General features: G+C 39.3%; 1 protein-coding gene and 1 long non-coding RNA gene across 6 annotated transcripts in view; one reads left to right on the top strand and one right to left on the bottom strand.

The window, feature by feature from the left end:
* The first annotated feature begins 70 nt into the window (after window positions 1–70).
* LOC120787434 lies at window positions 71–9,079 on the top strand. Its single transcript, XR_005706916.1, has 3 exons — window positions 71–143; window positions 2,689–3,813; window positions 8,966–9,079. It is a non-coding gene; the product is annotated as an uncharacterized LOC120787434 (long non-coding RNA).
* The window catches only part of lrrfip1b (leucine rich repeat (in FLII) interacting protein 1b), a 27,267-nt gene continuing 12,663 nt past the window's right edge, over window positions 1,072–15,675 (bottom strand). For 2 of the 5 annotated variants that reach the window (XM_040123072.1, XM_040123073.1), the window contains 8 exons: window positions 13,698–13,733; window positions 12,787–12,912; window positions 12,355–12,525; window positions 11,288–11,380; window positions 10,887–10,979; window positions 9,796–9,888; window positions 8,982–9,096; window positions 4,962–7,769 (listed from right to left, as the gene is read on the bottom strand). In XM_040123072.1, coding sequence (XP_039979006.1) covers window positions 5,161–7,769; window positions 8,982–9,096; window positions 9,796–9,888; window positions 10,887–10,979; window positions 11,288–11,380; window positions 12,355–12,525; window positions 12,787–12,912; window positions 13,698–13,733 — 3,336 coding nt within the window. In that variant the 3' untranslated portion in view covers window positions 4,962–5,160. Of the gene's footprint in view, window positions 2,075–2,676; window positions 2,782–3,087; window positions 3,168–3,693; window positions 3,812–3,911; window positions 3,962–4,961; window positions 7,770–8,981; window positions 9,097–9,795; window positions 9,889–10,886; window positions 10,980–11,287; window positions 11,381–12,354; window positions 12,526–12,786; window positions 12,913–13,697; window positions 13,734–14,041; window positions 14,120–15,675 lie in introns of those variants that run through there. The other 3 variants (XM_040123076.1, XM_040123077.1, XM_040123074.1) reach the window with 3 other exon arrangements.

The raw sequence follows: 15,675 nt of genomic DNA, 5'->3' as shown, positions 1-15,675 counted from the left end.
CCTCATTCATTCATCAGCGATGATTAATTACAGACATGAATGTTCAGACATTTCCCAGCTGGTGATTTTACATCCCGAGTGCCATGAAAAGTCAGAGGAGCGGACGTGAAGACACGAGATTGTCAGGAACATTCCTGATTCAGGTGCGTCAGGTGTGAACACACGCGGCCACGCCCTCCTCCGTTACCTGGACACGATCATAAAAACATCGGCGGCTCAACCTTTACACGTTGCGCCTGTTTATCCCTTCCGTTACGTTCCAACTCATTTTACGCCCAAACTCGTTGTGTTTGTTCGCTTCTCTACGTATTTAGCGTAACGTTCGTCTAATGTTGCCTCATAGTCGAAAACTCGACCCACACAGGAAACATTCAGTGCTGGAGGGTTTGCTTTGTGTGATAGTTACAGGCGGAACACAGCAGGTACGGTTTCTCGAGGCCCGGCCCACAAAATGTTCAACTACAAGCGGAAACACCGAAGACAGAAAACCGTGAGCTCGCCTAGAGTTTGGCTCAAAGGTTCGAGGGGAAACACCGGTGCATTTCCGGCAGAAAACACGAGAAGAAACGAGGACACGCGAGTAAATTACAAGACTCGGCTGCTGCCGATCACGTCTCTCTGCTGTAGTTGAGTCTTGGAGGGAGACAGCGCCCCCAAGTGTCAGAGAAGAGGTAGAGCCACGCCTCATAAAGATGGAGGAAGATGTGGTGTTGGTTTTAACACACCTGGATGGCCAGGGGGGCGGGACAAGACATGCTAATGCTTTGGTAACTGAGGCGACTCGGGGCCTGGGGGGTCAGGAGGAAAACCGTGGCTGTTTGACACATTGTCCACTTTAGTTGGGTGATTTTTAGATTGTACAGGTTAAATTCTCGTGCGGTCCAGATCCTGTATGAACAAGGTAATGTCTCGTCCATATCTATGTCCACACCGGTCGCTATTTTATTTTATATCACTAATAAGACAATAACCAAAGGTAAAAAAATAAGCTTGTGAATAATTGATAGCGATTTTTCTTGTGGGCTAAGACCTGGCTTTTGATCGTGCAAATTACTTTCTTAAATTATTTGGTTTGTAAGATCCAAATCTTGTTTGATTGGTATCTGCTGCTTGCAGCAGGCGCTACACGTGTCAGGAATTATTACCTGAATGTGAATAAAAAAAGAATTCAAAGGTTTAAATGATTGGAGGGAACACACAGGTTCAAGTGAGGGGACAGTGAGATTATTTCAGTGTATTTTTAATACAACTCAACGTGTGTCAAAAGTTTCCTAAAATCAAGGCCATCTTTGAATTCCTAGAAAACTCTTGAAACAAGTTGATTTGTATTTAATCTGCACTGCCAAATTTTTCCAGGCCATTTACATTCAAATGTGAATTTCTCCGACCACTTTAGGGCCTGAAGAATGTTAAATTCCTTTCAGACTCAATAACAGACAGAACAGACTTGTTCAGGTGAGGATTTCCGTCATTTACATTCATTTTTTCAAAGAAAAATATCATAAATAATCATAGTCTCATAGTTTTCCGCGGCTCTGAGCGCCGTCCTGTGTGGTAGACTCCACCCACGAAGGGTCACTGTAGATGTGGATGTCGGCTGTGTTCGTGGCACAGGGATGGTGGAGCTACATTACAGATGTGACTGTTTAAATGCCTCCATGACCGATCGATCGATCTTTCTCCTGCGTTCACACATCGGATGTTGTCTCTTCAGATTCTGGTTTTGGTTTGTTTTCAGCTCAGGAGGCAGATTTTTTCAGAAGTTTTCACCATCAGAGCTCACTTTTCCCCTGCCTCAGTTAACTCCGTCCTCCGGGTGCCGCATGCAGAGTGAAATCAAGCGCTGCCACAAATGCTCTGACGAGATCTGATTGTCTCTGTCAGGGCACAAACGGTTCGCTGTAGGATCAGGGCTTTTTGACCTTCAGAGACGCTGGAGGAGGATCCTTCCCAGGACAGAGCGTCACTGCTGGGCCAGCAGGGCGTTACGGTTGGCCTTCATCTTCTCCAGGCGTTTGGAGAGGTGGCTGTTACTGGCCTCCAGCTCGCTGACCCGGTCCAGAGCCGAGCGGAGCTGCGGGGAGACGCAAAACAGTCAACACCGACACGTCAGAGTCGGCGTCCATCAAACAAAAGACATGAACATTTAATAAAGGACACAGAAAAAAAAAAAAAAGACTGATCAGTAATCATTAAAGTTAAACCACGAGAATTCATCACTTAGTCCTTTGAAACAGAAAATCTTTGAATCTGACCACAAAAAGTTCTTCCTCCGCGTTGCTGCTCTGGGTGCTCTACTTTAGTAAAAAGCTAAATGCGGAAGTTTTACTTGACTATTGAATATTATATCATTGGTACTTTTACTTAAGTAAAGGATCTGAATACTTCTACTACCTTGAACGATAAATCTATTATCTAAACAGTTCAACTGGCCGACCAACCTGAAAATCAATCGGTTAATCATTCAAATTAGGGTTAACTGAATAAAATGTCACAAATTAAATGTAAAATGTTATAAATGTGAATTTAAGAACTCAAAGACAAATTGTTCAATTCCGACATTTATATAAACAAATACAAAAAAAAGGTAAATTTCTTATTAATTTTTTTTTAACATATAAAAAACAAACAAAAATACCCTACAATTTGTGGAGATGAAGTTTTGAAAAAACGTACTTCTCTCTGCAGTTTTCTCTTCTCGACCTTCAGCTCATCTTCGATCTTTTCAGCGTTTTCCGACGCCGACTTGTAGCGAGTCACCTGACCTTCCAGACGGATTATCTGAGGGAGGTAAAGGAGGACGGGAGCAAAGTCACCGAACAAGGCATCAAGGGAGACTATTTACAAAGACTTGATCTGTTTCTTGTTTTCGATTTTTTTACTTTGTCCTTAAACCAAATCATGAAGCTGCTGTTCTAAGACTTCTAGAAACAGATATGGAAACAAGCGACAACCTTTGCTTTAAAAATGAAAAAAGAAAAAATCTTTATATGCCGATGATACTTTCTGATGACAACTCTTGACACTAACACTTTATCTGACCTTTGACCACATCACAAAGCACATTCTGAGTATGCCGGCACTTACATTTTGTTCCAGGGCAGTGACTTCCTGTTCAGACTTCACCAGTCTGAACTTGAGATCACTGATTTGTCTGTTGGCGTCTCCTAGAGCGGAAAATAAGAAAATACCATAAAAACAGAAAACTCAGGGTAGTTTTTATGCTTCAGACTTTCTGAGGAGCATCTGTGTAGAAAAAGCATCAGAGAATATGCATCTGTAAAGACATTTTCATTAGTGAGTCAGATTTTGTGATGACCAGGTTTTCATTTAGTTAAAAAGATCACAAGATGGAAGCAAAAGATGAAGTTTAAAAAGAAGAAGAAGAGGATGAGGAACAGAAAATTCAGGCAAAGACATAGAAGATGAAGACGAAGAAGATGACAAAGACAACTGGATAGATTACCAAGAAAAAAAAGACAAAGAAGCTGCACAAAAACAAAGAAGATAAAGAGGACAAATAAAAATTTTAGGGCAAAGACAGAAGAACTAAGAAGACGTCAATGACGAAGAAGGAAAAGAAGACTAAGATGACAGAGAGGAAGAAGGTGAAGTTAAAGCCAAAATTGAAGACAAAGATGAAGACATGATAAAGTTGGAGACAACATAGAAAAGAAGAGAAAAGTTACTCACTCTGCACGTCCAGAAGATGAGGGTCCATCCCGTTCTCCAGACCGTCCTCCTCTGGATTCTGGACTCCATCTGTCCTGTTCTTCTGTCTCTGATCCAGCTGAGCCTTCAGCAGCCTCACCTGTACGTACACACAAATACAAGCATTATGGTTCAATAAATATGTTTAAATGGCATTTTCAAAACGTGGGGTATTGTAATGTGTATTTTTCTCATGTCACCTGTTCCTGTAAACGCTCTCTTTCTTCAAATACTTTCTTCAGCCGGAGCTCTGAAATACAACAGAAAAAATAACTTTATATTACCTGTAACACAAGCTGAACATCAGTAATAAAAATCCTAAATTCAGGTTAAAAATCAGTGCGGGATGTACCAGTAACTAACCACAAATTTTGGCTGGATTATGAGCCATATTTGTGCATATTCTCACAAAAAAATGCAGGTTTTAAAGAAGGAATTGACAAACTAATCCAGTGATTCCCAACTTTTTGACTTGAGATTCTGTAAGATAAAGTACTGTTTACCCACCGGTGACTCCTCGTCACAGCCTTGCTACATTACTATAGCTTTACCATGGACATGACCGAAGAGTGACTTTTTCCTTCTCAACCAAAAGGATTCTTTGATTTAAAATCTTAAAAATTACAATTAAAAAACATCATTTTTTGGGCACTTTTTTCCCCCCCCCGATTTCGTGGATGTTTGGCCAAAAAAAAAAAAAAAAAAAAAGAATCGAGAAATAATCTGAAGATTAGTTTACAATGAAAATACCTGTTACTTTATAAGCTAAAGGTACTTTGATTTGGAGTCTTTCTGCACCCGAGTGGCCAATAAATCACTTAATGGAGCTTTATGTACATCAGTTTCAGGCAACTGGTAAATTATACACAAATATCTCACTGTAAAAGGAATACCTTGTGTTATTGAAATTTTATTCAGTGAGGTCTTGAGCACCAAAATGGCCTCTAAATTATTCACCTAAATTATAAATTAAATAATAAAAATGATATTGTTTCCCCAAATTATAATAAATGAAATAATCTATATATATATGGATACGCAGAAATTCAATTATAAACAAAATAAAACACAAAAGAGACAAACTTATAGCCTAAAGTATATATATAGTATATATATGACAAATATTTGCAAGCGAGGCAAATAAAATGTGACAGTTGCTTACCCTCGTAAAGCGAGAAAACAATCTCAAAGTCGTTGTCTCGTGTTCACATAATGTAAATGAACTCAACATGGCTGCCGGATGGAAATTAAAGAAATGAGGGTTTACAATTACACGATTCAACTCACATCATTTTATTTGTTTGCTCAGCGCAGACGTTTTATTGATTTTTAAATGTCATAATATCATTAAAGTCTCAAAGAACTTCTTTGACACTGGTTCAAAAGCACCGACATCCTGGTTAAAATCACTGGAAACCAAACATCAGCTTTGACTTCATTCTTGGGAATCTATGAAATCTGGCACTCAGTTTTGTGCTCGTCTTTCCTGTTGTCCAAACCGACTCCTCTCAGGTGTTTCATGCTGCTCGCCACTGTAACCACCTTTACGTCTTCCACAACGACCTCCGTCACTGGTTGACACGGTTGGTGCATTGCTGGTTGTTGTGCCACTGCCGTCTCGTCGGCCTCCTCGCAGCTGTCCATGTCTTCAACCAACATGTCCTCCAGATCGTCGGTATTCGATCCTTGTGAGGCTTGAATCTGTCGATCCTCAAGGATTCTCCCCTCTCGTAGGCTCATCAAAGCCAGTTCTGGAACGGCCATCGCCTCGATTTCATCTGCAGTTATTTCTATAAGCCTTCTGATCTTTGAACTTTGATCAACGTAAGAGTTTGCTGATAATGTTCGATGTCTTTTGAGTTGTATATCCTTTGGATCTTCGACAGGACCAACAAGGCAGCTTTGATTTTTATCAACAATCGGTCTTTGTTCATTTGTTTTAGCGACGACTTCTGCTCCCTGATTGTCAACAACACTGATCCTTTTGAGTGTCTTTGGATTTTTTGATACATCTACCAAACCCTGATCTAATGCAGAAGCCACCACTCTGGTCAGTGAGACAGGTTCAGCAAAGTAGGACTTGACAATAACGAAATCCTGGCAGCAGTTTGTCACCTTCGCATCACTCTCACTTTGCTTTTCGTCAGACTTCACCCCAGACTTTCCTTCTTGAGAGGATTCAACAACTTCCACCTCAGAGCTACATGTGCTAGATACTCCCTCTAAGGTATTATCTGTAGCTTCTCGGTCATCTCTCTCTCGGAGATCCTGAATGTCTTCACCACCTTTACTTCTGGACCCAGATGAGTCCACAAAGACATCATAAGTTTGTACCGCCAGCAATGGTACTTCCAAAATCCCGGGGACTGAACCGTCCTTTAGTGTTGTAGAATGTCCAGCGGTACTTTCTTCCACATCTTCAGGATCTTCTGGGGTTTTACTTCCTTCTGGTAAGTCCTTCAAAGGCAGTTCACTCTCTGAAGTGAGTTTCATTTGGCTCGGTGATTCTTGGTAATCTGTATCATGCTGATCCACATTTCCTGCAGCATTCTTTAGCACATCTTCCAATTCTGAAATCCACCGATTCAGAGATCTTGGTATTTCTGGAACAATTCTTGAGATCTCAGCTACAAAACCTTGATTTTCAACAAACGCTCTCACCAGGCTTTGAATTGTCTTCAACATCTCACTGGGGACAAACGGTGACACCGTTGATAACTTTGGTGTTTTCGTCTGTTCTTTACATTCAAAGGAAATGTCTTGAATCATTTTCTGAATCTGAACAGCCTCTCTACCTGGTTCTTCTTCATAAATCCTCTGCTTCATGAGTTCCTCAAGTGTACTCAGTCTCTCTCCAATAACTGCCTCCTCTGCTCGTACATATGCATCAAGCTCTGAGGTTTTCACTTTGGTTTCATAGCTTAGGCCTTCAGAAACACAAGAGCAACTAAAATCACCCTCATTCTCAAAGGCATTGCCTTCATTTAGGGTGCATCCCAAATTCTCGGAAACCTCAATCTCAGACAACTCGTCAACAAATTCATTCTCTTTCAAGCCGTTCACTGATGTTGGTGTACTAATCTCATTTATTTTATTTTCTTTTGCGCACAGAGCTGGAATATCAGGCAGTACTTCCCTTTGTGAACATCGTCCATTCGTGCTTGTTTTTACATCTTTCTCTTGATTCTGGAAACTTATATCAACAGCAGATGAACACTTCTGTGCAAAATCCCTGTCAGAAGCAGAAGTCACATTTCCTACAACCCGTGTGACATCTTGTTTTGGTTTCTCCTGAGTCAGAGAGTTTGGTTTGCCAGCAGCCGAGATACTTGACACAATCGCCTTTTTGTTCAGGATAATGTCTTTTACAGATCGAGGTGGAACAAGTCTTGACCTGAGGACTTTTTCGGTCGAAGCTCTGCGAACAGTTGAAACCACCTCCTTTGCCTGACCTTCAAGCTGACATGCTAAAGGCCGAGTTCCTCCCAGATTTGTTTGAATTTTGCAGTTTCTGTCATCAAAGGAGCACTCCTCTTCCACCGCAAGGACATCCCGGTGCAATACTGCAGATATATCTACTCTAAACTCCTTTTCCTCTGAGCTTGGTTCAGATTCAGGTTTGGTTCTGCCTTTCAAAGCCTGATCCTCCGTTACCAGTTGCGCAGCTTTAGATCCTGGTTGATTTTGTTTGGTTTCTACCTTCCTCACCTCTTGTCTGTCATTTTTCACAAGTTGTTTTTTGGTCCCCTCTTTTCTAAAAAAAAGATCCCCTTCCTGTCTGGTTGTAAATTTCTTGGTCAGATCCTTTTCACTTCCACTGTTTCTGGGTAGTTTTCTTGCACTTTTGTTTCTGCCTGGGTGTTTTTCTGTTCTGTCTTGTGTTTCTCTGGCCAGTTCATCCGCCCTCTTCACTTGTTTTAAAGTGTCGGGTTTGGTTTGTTCATCGACGGAGACGACGTTCAGGGACTGGGACCGTTTATAAATCCTCCAGCGATTGTACTTCACGTAGTCCTGTGAGAGTTTGCTGCCCTCTGCTGGCTGCCACTCTCGAACTTTCCCTAAAAGATCATGAAGAAGACATTGGAGGACCGAGCAGAGTTCACTGGTTAAAGATGCACCAGACATTAAATTAAACAATAAAGATGGTGGGAATTAACCCCGAACCGTCTCGACGTGAGATGAATCACGGTCTTGATCACAGAAGCATTAAAGGAGAGTGCTTGTTTTTAATCTTCTGCAGGACGATGCCGACAGGTTAAGAGGCAGATGCTGAATTTCAAAACCTCCAACCTGAACAAGAAGCTGATTGTTGATTGAAGTCATCAAATGTTTTCATCATACAATTAAACAAAAAATTACAGTGGCATGCATTAGTTACAGACACATTCAAACATGAACATCATGCATTTTATTCCAAAATGTAAACTTTGGAATAAATAAGTCAATTTGTAAAATTCGTAATAATTATGTGGATCAATTCTTTAAGTGTTTTGATTCTATCACTGCATTTACGTTATGTAAACCCAGTTTTTTCAAAGAAAAGCGTAGATGAAATGTTAGGAACAAAAAAAGAAAAAAAAAAGAAAATGGCCTTGGTAACTGAAAACTTTTACTTCTCACATTTATGTCTGAATATCTAAAAATTTTACTAAAAAAGCCAAGATCTAAATTCAGTAAGTCAAAGTGATAATATATACACTTGATAAAATTGATAGTATTGATATCTCACGATTCTGATTTAGTATCTCATATTCCTGACTTAATATATCCTAAATTTAACTCAAAATAGTAAATCAAAAATGTCTTTATTCATAATTTTGACTCAAAAATACATAGTTCTGACCTAAAAAGTCTTGACATTAAAAACTTTGATTAAAAAGGTTTTAAATCTTACTTTATAAATCATTTTGATCAAAAAAAAAAAATCAAACTAATCACTTAAACGTCAATTTGATTAATGCGATAATTTTGACTCCATTTTTTTTTTTTTTTTTTTTTTACTTACTGTCATACATACTTTGTATCTCATAAAATTGATTCAGTAAATCAAAACTCTGTTTCAGTGTCTTATTTTTGGACTTAGTATTTCCAAATTTCAACCTCTGACAAGTGTTTTTATTTTAATTTGTATCTCTTTTTGTACTTTCCTTCCATACCAACTTATTTTAATGCTATTAAATAATTTTCTGAACTATTGTCAGTAATTGTCAACATAAATGTAAAAGCTGTGTCCGTCTCACTTTGGATTTCACAGGTTTTTTTACTCTTACCGAGCGTGCTCTCTCTGCCGCCATGAGACGATTCTGCGCTGAAATCATCCTCGGCCGCGCCCTGTCCCGCTTCCCCATTGGTGGTGATTTCAGACGAGACGATGCCGCCGTGCTTCTGTTCAAGAGAAAAATCATCAAATCATTCATCAATCAATAATCTCCAATCAGTCTCTGGATTTCTATCGTGAGAATTGTGGAAACCAGTTACATCTGCGATCTGAGTGGTTCTGAGATACAAAGGTTCAAAAGTTCCACATCCTCGAGAACAAAACTGACATGTCTGTAAAACTAACAGCTACTCTGAATATAAAGTATCCTAATCCTGTCACATCTTTAAGCATCAGTTTGACAGACCAGTGGGTCAACGTGAGGTTTTTCTCATGAATGAGTTCATCAATATTCAGGCAATGACGACCACGACGATGATGTTTGGTGACACCACACGGTGACCTCATTTTCTCCTCTGTACTTTGAGGTGCGTCAGAAAAAGTTGTTCAAAGGAATAAAAGAGTGAAAATTTTACAAGATAAAAGTTACAAGTTCAAGAGAATCAGTCTTAATTTTACCACGGTTGTAATTTTATATAAAATTGTAATTTCACACGAACGACCTGAAATATTACCAGAACGACGTATTTTAAGAGGCACGAGTTGTACTTTACTTCATTATGATTTAAGCATCAGTTTGACAGGACAGTGGGTAAAGATGAAGTTTTTCTCATGAATGAGCTCGTCAATTTTCAGGTGAGGATGATGATGATAGATGACATAGCACAGCTGTGGGCCCTGTCCTCAGCCGTCTCTCTTCTGAGTACCTTCAGTAAATCTCTGAGTCGGATCACTTCCCCTCTGAGTCGGTCTCGTTCGATCCGAACGATGTCGGAGATTTCTCTCTGCCTCTCTAACGCCTGACCGAGGGCAATAAGAGAAGGAAGGAAGGAGGTAAGGAAGGAAACATGGAGTGAGTGAAAGAAAGAAAAGTGAACCAGTGGAAATATTCAGAAATATTAGAGCAAATACAGTTAGAAAGGAAGTTTGACATGAAGCTGCAGACCAGAGTTTCAGTTTTAGGAACATTTCTCAGAGGCAGAACTGCACTTTCTATTTTTTTTTTTTTTTAAATTAGAATTGATTATTATTAAAAAAAATAAATAAATTGTATTTTAAAATATCTTTTCAAATGAACAAATTTAATATTATTCAAGTCACTGTTTGACTTATTTCTATTCATGGTGTCTGCCAGCTCTTAGGTCGTTTTATCAGATTTGTGTATGGAATTTAATTCATGATTTGAAAAATCACATTTCTGTTTAAATAGTGATTTTGTGAAAAATGTGCTGTTTTCTGTCTCATGTTTGTTTATAACTGTTGCTGCCCAGGAGAGAATTTTCATCTTTTCTTGTTTAAAAAAATGAACTGAAAAACTAGGGTTGTATAATAACAAATGTATAATGTCTAGAATTTGGGGGCTGTTGACGAGCCTGTTCAGCAGATCACAAACCAGAATATTGTTGCTGACGACATGAACACGGAGCAGAAGTTCGATGATGCTGAAAAGAGCTGAATTAAACTTTTGTTTGTACAAAAAGATTAAAACACTTGAAGCTGGAACAATAATAACAACAACAAAGAGGTGAGGTGTCATTCTGGATCCCATCGTAACAACGTGAAGCAAATGAACAAACCAGACCATAAAAGTAACGTCCTTCCATCACGTTTTTAACGTTTCTCAGAAAGGTTGCGGTTTGTTAGAAAGCTGTGGACACACACGAAGAACCTCTGACCAGAGGTTTGTAAAAGAAGCAGTTTACAGGTTTTTAAACGGTTGGAACGATGATTTCTGCCTCTGGAAAAGTTGCAAACGACTGAATCTATGGTGAGAAAGTGAAGCTCTGCAGCGTCGTACCCCGATCTTCTTCTCCTTCCACTGCAGAGCTTCCTGTAGGTCAGAAACCTCCTGACAATAACTGCTGCTCTTCAGCCGCAGGTCAGACACCTCCTGTCCACCGAGGGGGGGGGGGTGAAAAGAAAGCAGGGAGATGAAGAACAGACAAAGAGTGTTAGTACGAGCGGCAGTAAAGGGCCAATCCACCATCATACACCTGGTGTTCACCTTGTCCACCGCATCACGACTGAAATCGCATGATGTGACGCCTGAGAGGGTTCCATTCACGGAAGAAGACCATGAGATACGGTCAAAAGCTCCAGACATTTAAAAGACAACACCTATCCATGAAGAGGAAGAGAAACCCCTCCGCTGATTTCCCCCTTTGCTTCCTGTTGCTGTGTGTGTTTTGTGCGACTGACCGTCAGCAGCTCTTCAGTCTGCCTCAGGGTTTCCTTCATCTCTTCAAACTGGAACTGAAGAACACTGCGAGCCTGACGCTCACGCTCAAACTCCTGGAAAACACACGTTCGGAGGAAAACGGGGGTAAACAGCTAGTTTCATTTTCAGCCTCATACCATCTGTATTAGGTTTGTTTTTAGCCTAAAGAATGAATATTGTATGAGTGTTAAGAGATAACTGATCATGTAATGGTGACTCTTCAGATATTGAGCTCTTCCTTCACAGTTTACAGAAATTACAAATGAAAAAAAACACACTGATCTTTTCATATATTCTGGTTCACTGTTTGACTCTACTGTAAAGCTAAAAATATCATTATTAAAATAAAGTCATAGTTTTACAAGAAAAACACGTAACGGTCCAAGGATAAAACGCAAGTTTCACTCTTGAGCTTGAGTCTAAAAATCGAGCATTTGAAAACCTGTCATTAGATTGTTATGTTAAGGTCGTGATTGTTTCTTTAAAAGGCAAAACTGGAAAACGTTTATTGATGAAAAGCAATAGGATCCCATCATGAATGTTTTACTAATATCCTGTGGGAAATTTAGTAATTTTTGTTGGACATTTTACGACTGGAATAATGGATAAATACACGTAATAAAAGTGATAAAACTCAAATCAATAAAAAAATATTCAGTATTTTGTGTTTTATAGATGAACTTGAATGAAATGTCTGTAAAGGCTTTGATTATAAAAAGTTTAGTTGATAAAATAATAAGATCAAGATTACTTTCACGTATTTCTTTAATTTACGATTGAAATATGTTATGTTTACCTGTTCTGAGCTGTGATGACAATTCCTGTCAGTTGTTTTAAATAAAGCTGTGACAGAGGAAATGCACGCATGTGGTATTCTGTGAGCTTTTAATGAGTAACTGATTATTTAATGTATCCTTCATGTGTCTTAAGACTGATGAAAATAGTTTAAAATGTTTATCTACAGCCCCATTAATGAAACGGACACATTATGAATATGAAGATTTTATTCTGAGAGTAACCCCTGCATGACCCCTCTATGACCTCTGACCTTTGTGGTGTCGTCGCAGTGTCGCCGTGCCTCCCATAGAACCTCCTCCATGTCGCTCAGCTCCTCCCTCAGAGTGTCCACCTGATACATCAGCGTCGACTTCTCGTTGTGAAGCTGAGCGTTAGAGACCATCGCTTTACGGTACTTCTCCTCGGCCTCCGCCAGGGAGTCCTGAAGACAGAGGTTTAATCACGATTATTCATCTATTTCATTTTACCGCCAGGGAGTCCTGAAGCGATATTACTAATTATTATTCATATCATTATTATCTGTAGAAAGGCCCTCACCTGGTTTTTTGTAAGTGTTACTGAGCACGTTTCAGTTACCCATTATATTGGGGAGTTCCACGGGGTTCAAGTACTTCCACCCAGTCAAATGACAGGAAAGCATGGTGTTGTTATTATCATCGTTATCGTTGTTATTTATGAGTACCTTGATTTCTCTGATGGACGCCTCTGTTTCCACGGAGAATGACGTGTCACAGCTTCCTCTGCGAGACGAAGCTCCGCCGAGAGAGGCGAGCGTGGCGGCCGACAGGGTCGAAGCTGTCCTGGAACCCTGAGAGGAAGAGGAGCGACATCTTCTGTTTTTTAAGTGAACCAAATGATGGAGGCTTTATCCTCTTCTTCATCAACAGAACTGTCACCTTCGTCGCCGACAGATGCTTTAAATTAACCCACTCGTTTCAACTCAAAAAAAAAAAAAAAAAATCACATTAAATTAATTTCTTAAAAAGTTAATTTTAGGTTTTTACTATATCAAAAGTAAATGAACTGGTTTACATAACATAAAAATTGACAAATCTTACTAAAGTTTAGCTTAAATGATCAAAATCACAAAATTAATAATAGAATAAAAACATCAACCTTTTTTATTTACTAAATTATCTTAAGAGAAAAGAATAATGCAACAGAATTTATTTCTATTTTCATTCTAAAAATAAAATGACTAGGTTACAGAAATCGTTTTTAGTTTATACATGAACAAAGTGACATGGCCTTGTTCATAAAATTAACTCTTAGTCTTGTCAAGTCTTTTTTTGTCTTTGCAGAAACGCGTACTCGTGTTAATGTTTTAATTTCTTTAACACTGTCGGACCAGCTGCTGTCTTCATCTTTACAATCTCAGACTCACTGAACTTTATTTAAAGTTGATACCAAATCTGCCTGGATGACTTTGGGGGAAACGTGCGTAAAATGATGCTGAGACTGAACTGAAGCAGAACAAAATCTTCTCTTCCATAACTAAATGTGACGATTTAATGGTTTTCTTCAGTTTGAAACAATAAAAACAGTAAAAACAAATTTAAAGAAAGGCAATTAAAGAGGTTTACGTTGACTCACTTTATCCAGGAAATCTCTGTCAGGTCTCTCCTCCACCTGGACATAGAAAAAAAAAAAAAACACTGTAATGATTGATCTGATTGACTGATTGGTGCTGTGTTACCATGGAGACTCTACTAACAGACACTGTGACGATGTTCACCGTTTGTTCTAAGAGCTCTGGTTTAAACAGCTACGGATAAACTTTATCAACTGAAGCAGCAGGTGGACAGCAGGTGTGATCGAGTCTGGACCGACGCGATCACAGTGAGGAGCTGAAGGTTTGTAGTGTGAATGAGTGAAAGAGGAGAACCAGAGAGGAGAGGGGCAGATGGCCAGACAGAGACACCGAGACGAGAGCTCACCACTGGGCTCGCACGGGCTGAACTGGCCCTCGAGGAAGCTCGAGAACTGGAGCCCAAAAACCCACTGTAGTCTGAAGGCTTGGGGGGGGGCAGAGAGAAAGGATGGAAGGAAGGAAGACAGGAATAAAGGAAAGAGGGAAGGAAGGAAGGAGGGAAAAACAGAAAAGAGCTGTTAGTTCATCAGTTTATCAGGACATAAATTAGAGCTGAAGCGATTCATCGATCAGTTGAACAGATAATTAATCAGAATAATTTTCGATAGCTTCGTTCATTATTTTTTAAAGCCTCTGCTGCAGCAGCTTCTCACACTGTATTTTTGAGCTTTGTACGAAAAAAAACAAACAAAAAACAGTTGCTCTGGGCATTTTATAAACTAAATGATCAATAGATTGACTGAAAAAATAATCCATAATGAAAATAGTGTTGTTTGTAGCTCTAAAATAATAATTAGTGTGATCTTAACGGAGGTCCAATGTATTCACGTATGGATACACTGATTTATTCCGTAACGGTGTCAGTCTGTCCTTTAACAAACATCTACTGCACTTTACTCCATCTACTTATTGATCTGCTTCTGTGTTCATCTATTGATCTACTGTCTATTAATCACAAACACTAACAATCACAACAGGAAGTGATGTCAGAGACCGACCCTGTAGCTGAGAGAGCGAGGAGCTTCAGAAAACATCACTGACGGCTACAGACGAGAAGAAACAACCACACTTCATTCAAAAAATGCTCTGGTTTAGCATCAGTGATCAACAGACAGACTGCAGATCGAAGTGCTGATGACAAAATAAAAGTCTGGAAGTATATTTAGTCTGAACAGAGATCCTCAGGTGATTTTACACCTAAAATAACAGAATCAAAGTTACAACTGACAAAGAAAACACGAGTGGTTTGTGTTTCTCCAACGACTGATTCATTAATCGGTGTCATGAGAAATCGTGTTTATAATTTCCATTAACTCTCCCTCCAGTGTTTACAGTTCATATATTTTTACCCCGTCTCTCTGTTTCCGCTGTCCTCTAGTCCTGATTTACACTTTTGACCTGTTTCTGAGAGATCTTGAACATTTAATAATGTCAGAGAGGAGCTCAATTTGTGTTTCTAAACCATAAAAGAGAATTAAAAAAATCAAAAAAAAAAAAAAAATCAGACTTTTATCTTCAGTTCGTAGGAGCAGAAATGTGAGCTGTTATTGATTATTGATCGGGTGCAGTCTGATGATCTGTGTGTGTTAACTCTTTGACCTTTGACTTGTTTTAATCCTCCCAGCTGTAAACTGCAGTGTGTTTTAACTCTGCTTCCTGTTTTCTGTTTCAAGTTGCTGCAGCAACAGCTGCTTATTTCTGTCGTAAATAAGATCCAGTGATCAGACTGAACCTCAGATGAGAAGAAACAATCTGCTGAGATGTTACAGCTTCAAACCGAAAGAGTATCTGAGTCTACAGGTCTCTGTGTCGGTGCCACACGCACACGCACACGCACACACACACACACGCACACACACACACAATATATTTACACACAGATACTGACTTCAGTTTGTTTAATTCAACAGCTTCACATCCAAAACATCCTCCAAGTCCGACTGGACAAAATCAAGACAATAAAATGGAAAATAAAACACT

Source organism: Xiphias gladius, unplaced genomic scaffold, assembly GCF_016859285.1.
Source record: "Xiphias gladius isolate SHS-SW01 ecotype Sanya breed wild unplaced genomic scaffold, ASM1685928v1 HiC_scaffold_1475, whole genome shotgun sequence".
NCBI classification, from domain to species: domain Eukaryota; kingdom Metazoa; phylum Chordata; class Actinopteri; order Istiophoriformes; family Xiphiidae; genus Xiphias; species Xiphias gladius.
Note: the sequence above shows the minus strand (reverse complement) of the source record. Positions and strands in the feature narration are given on the sequence as shown.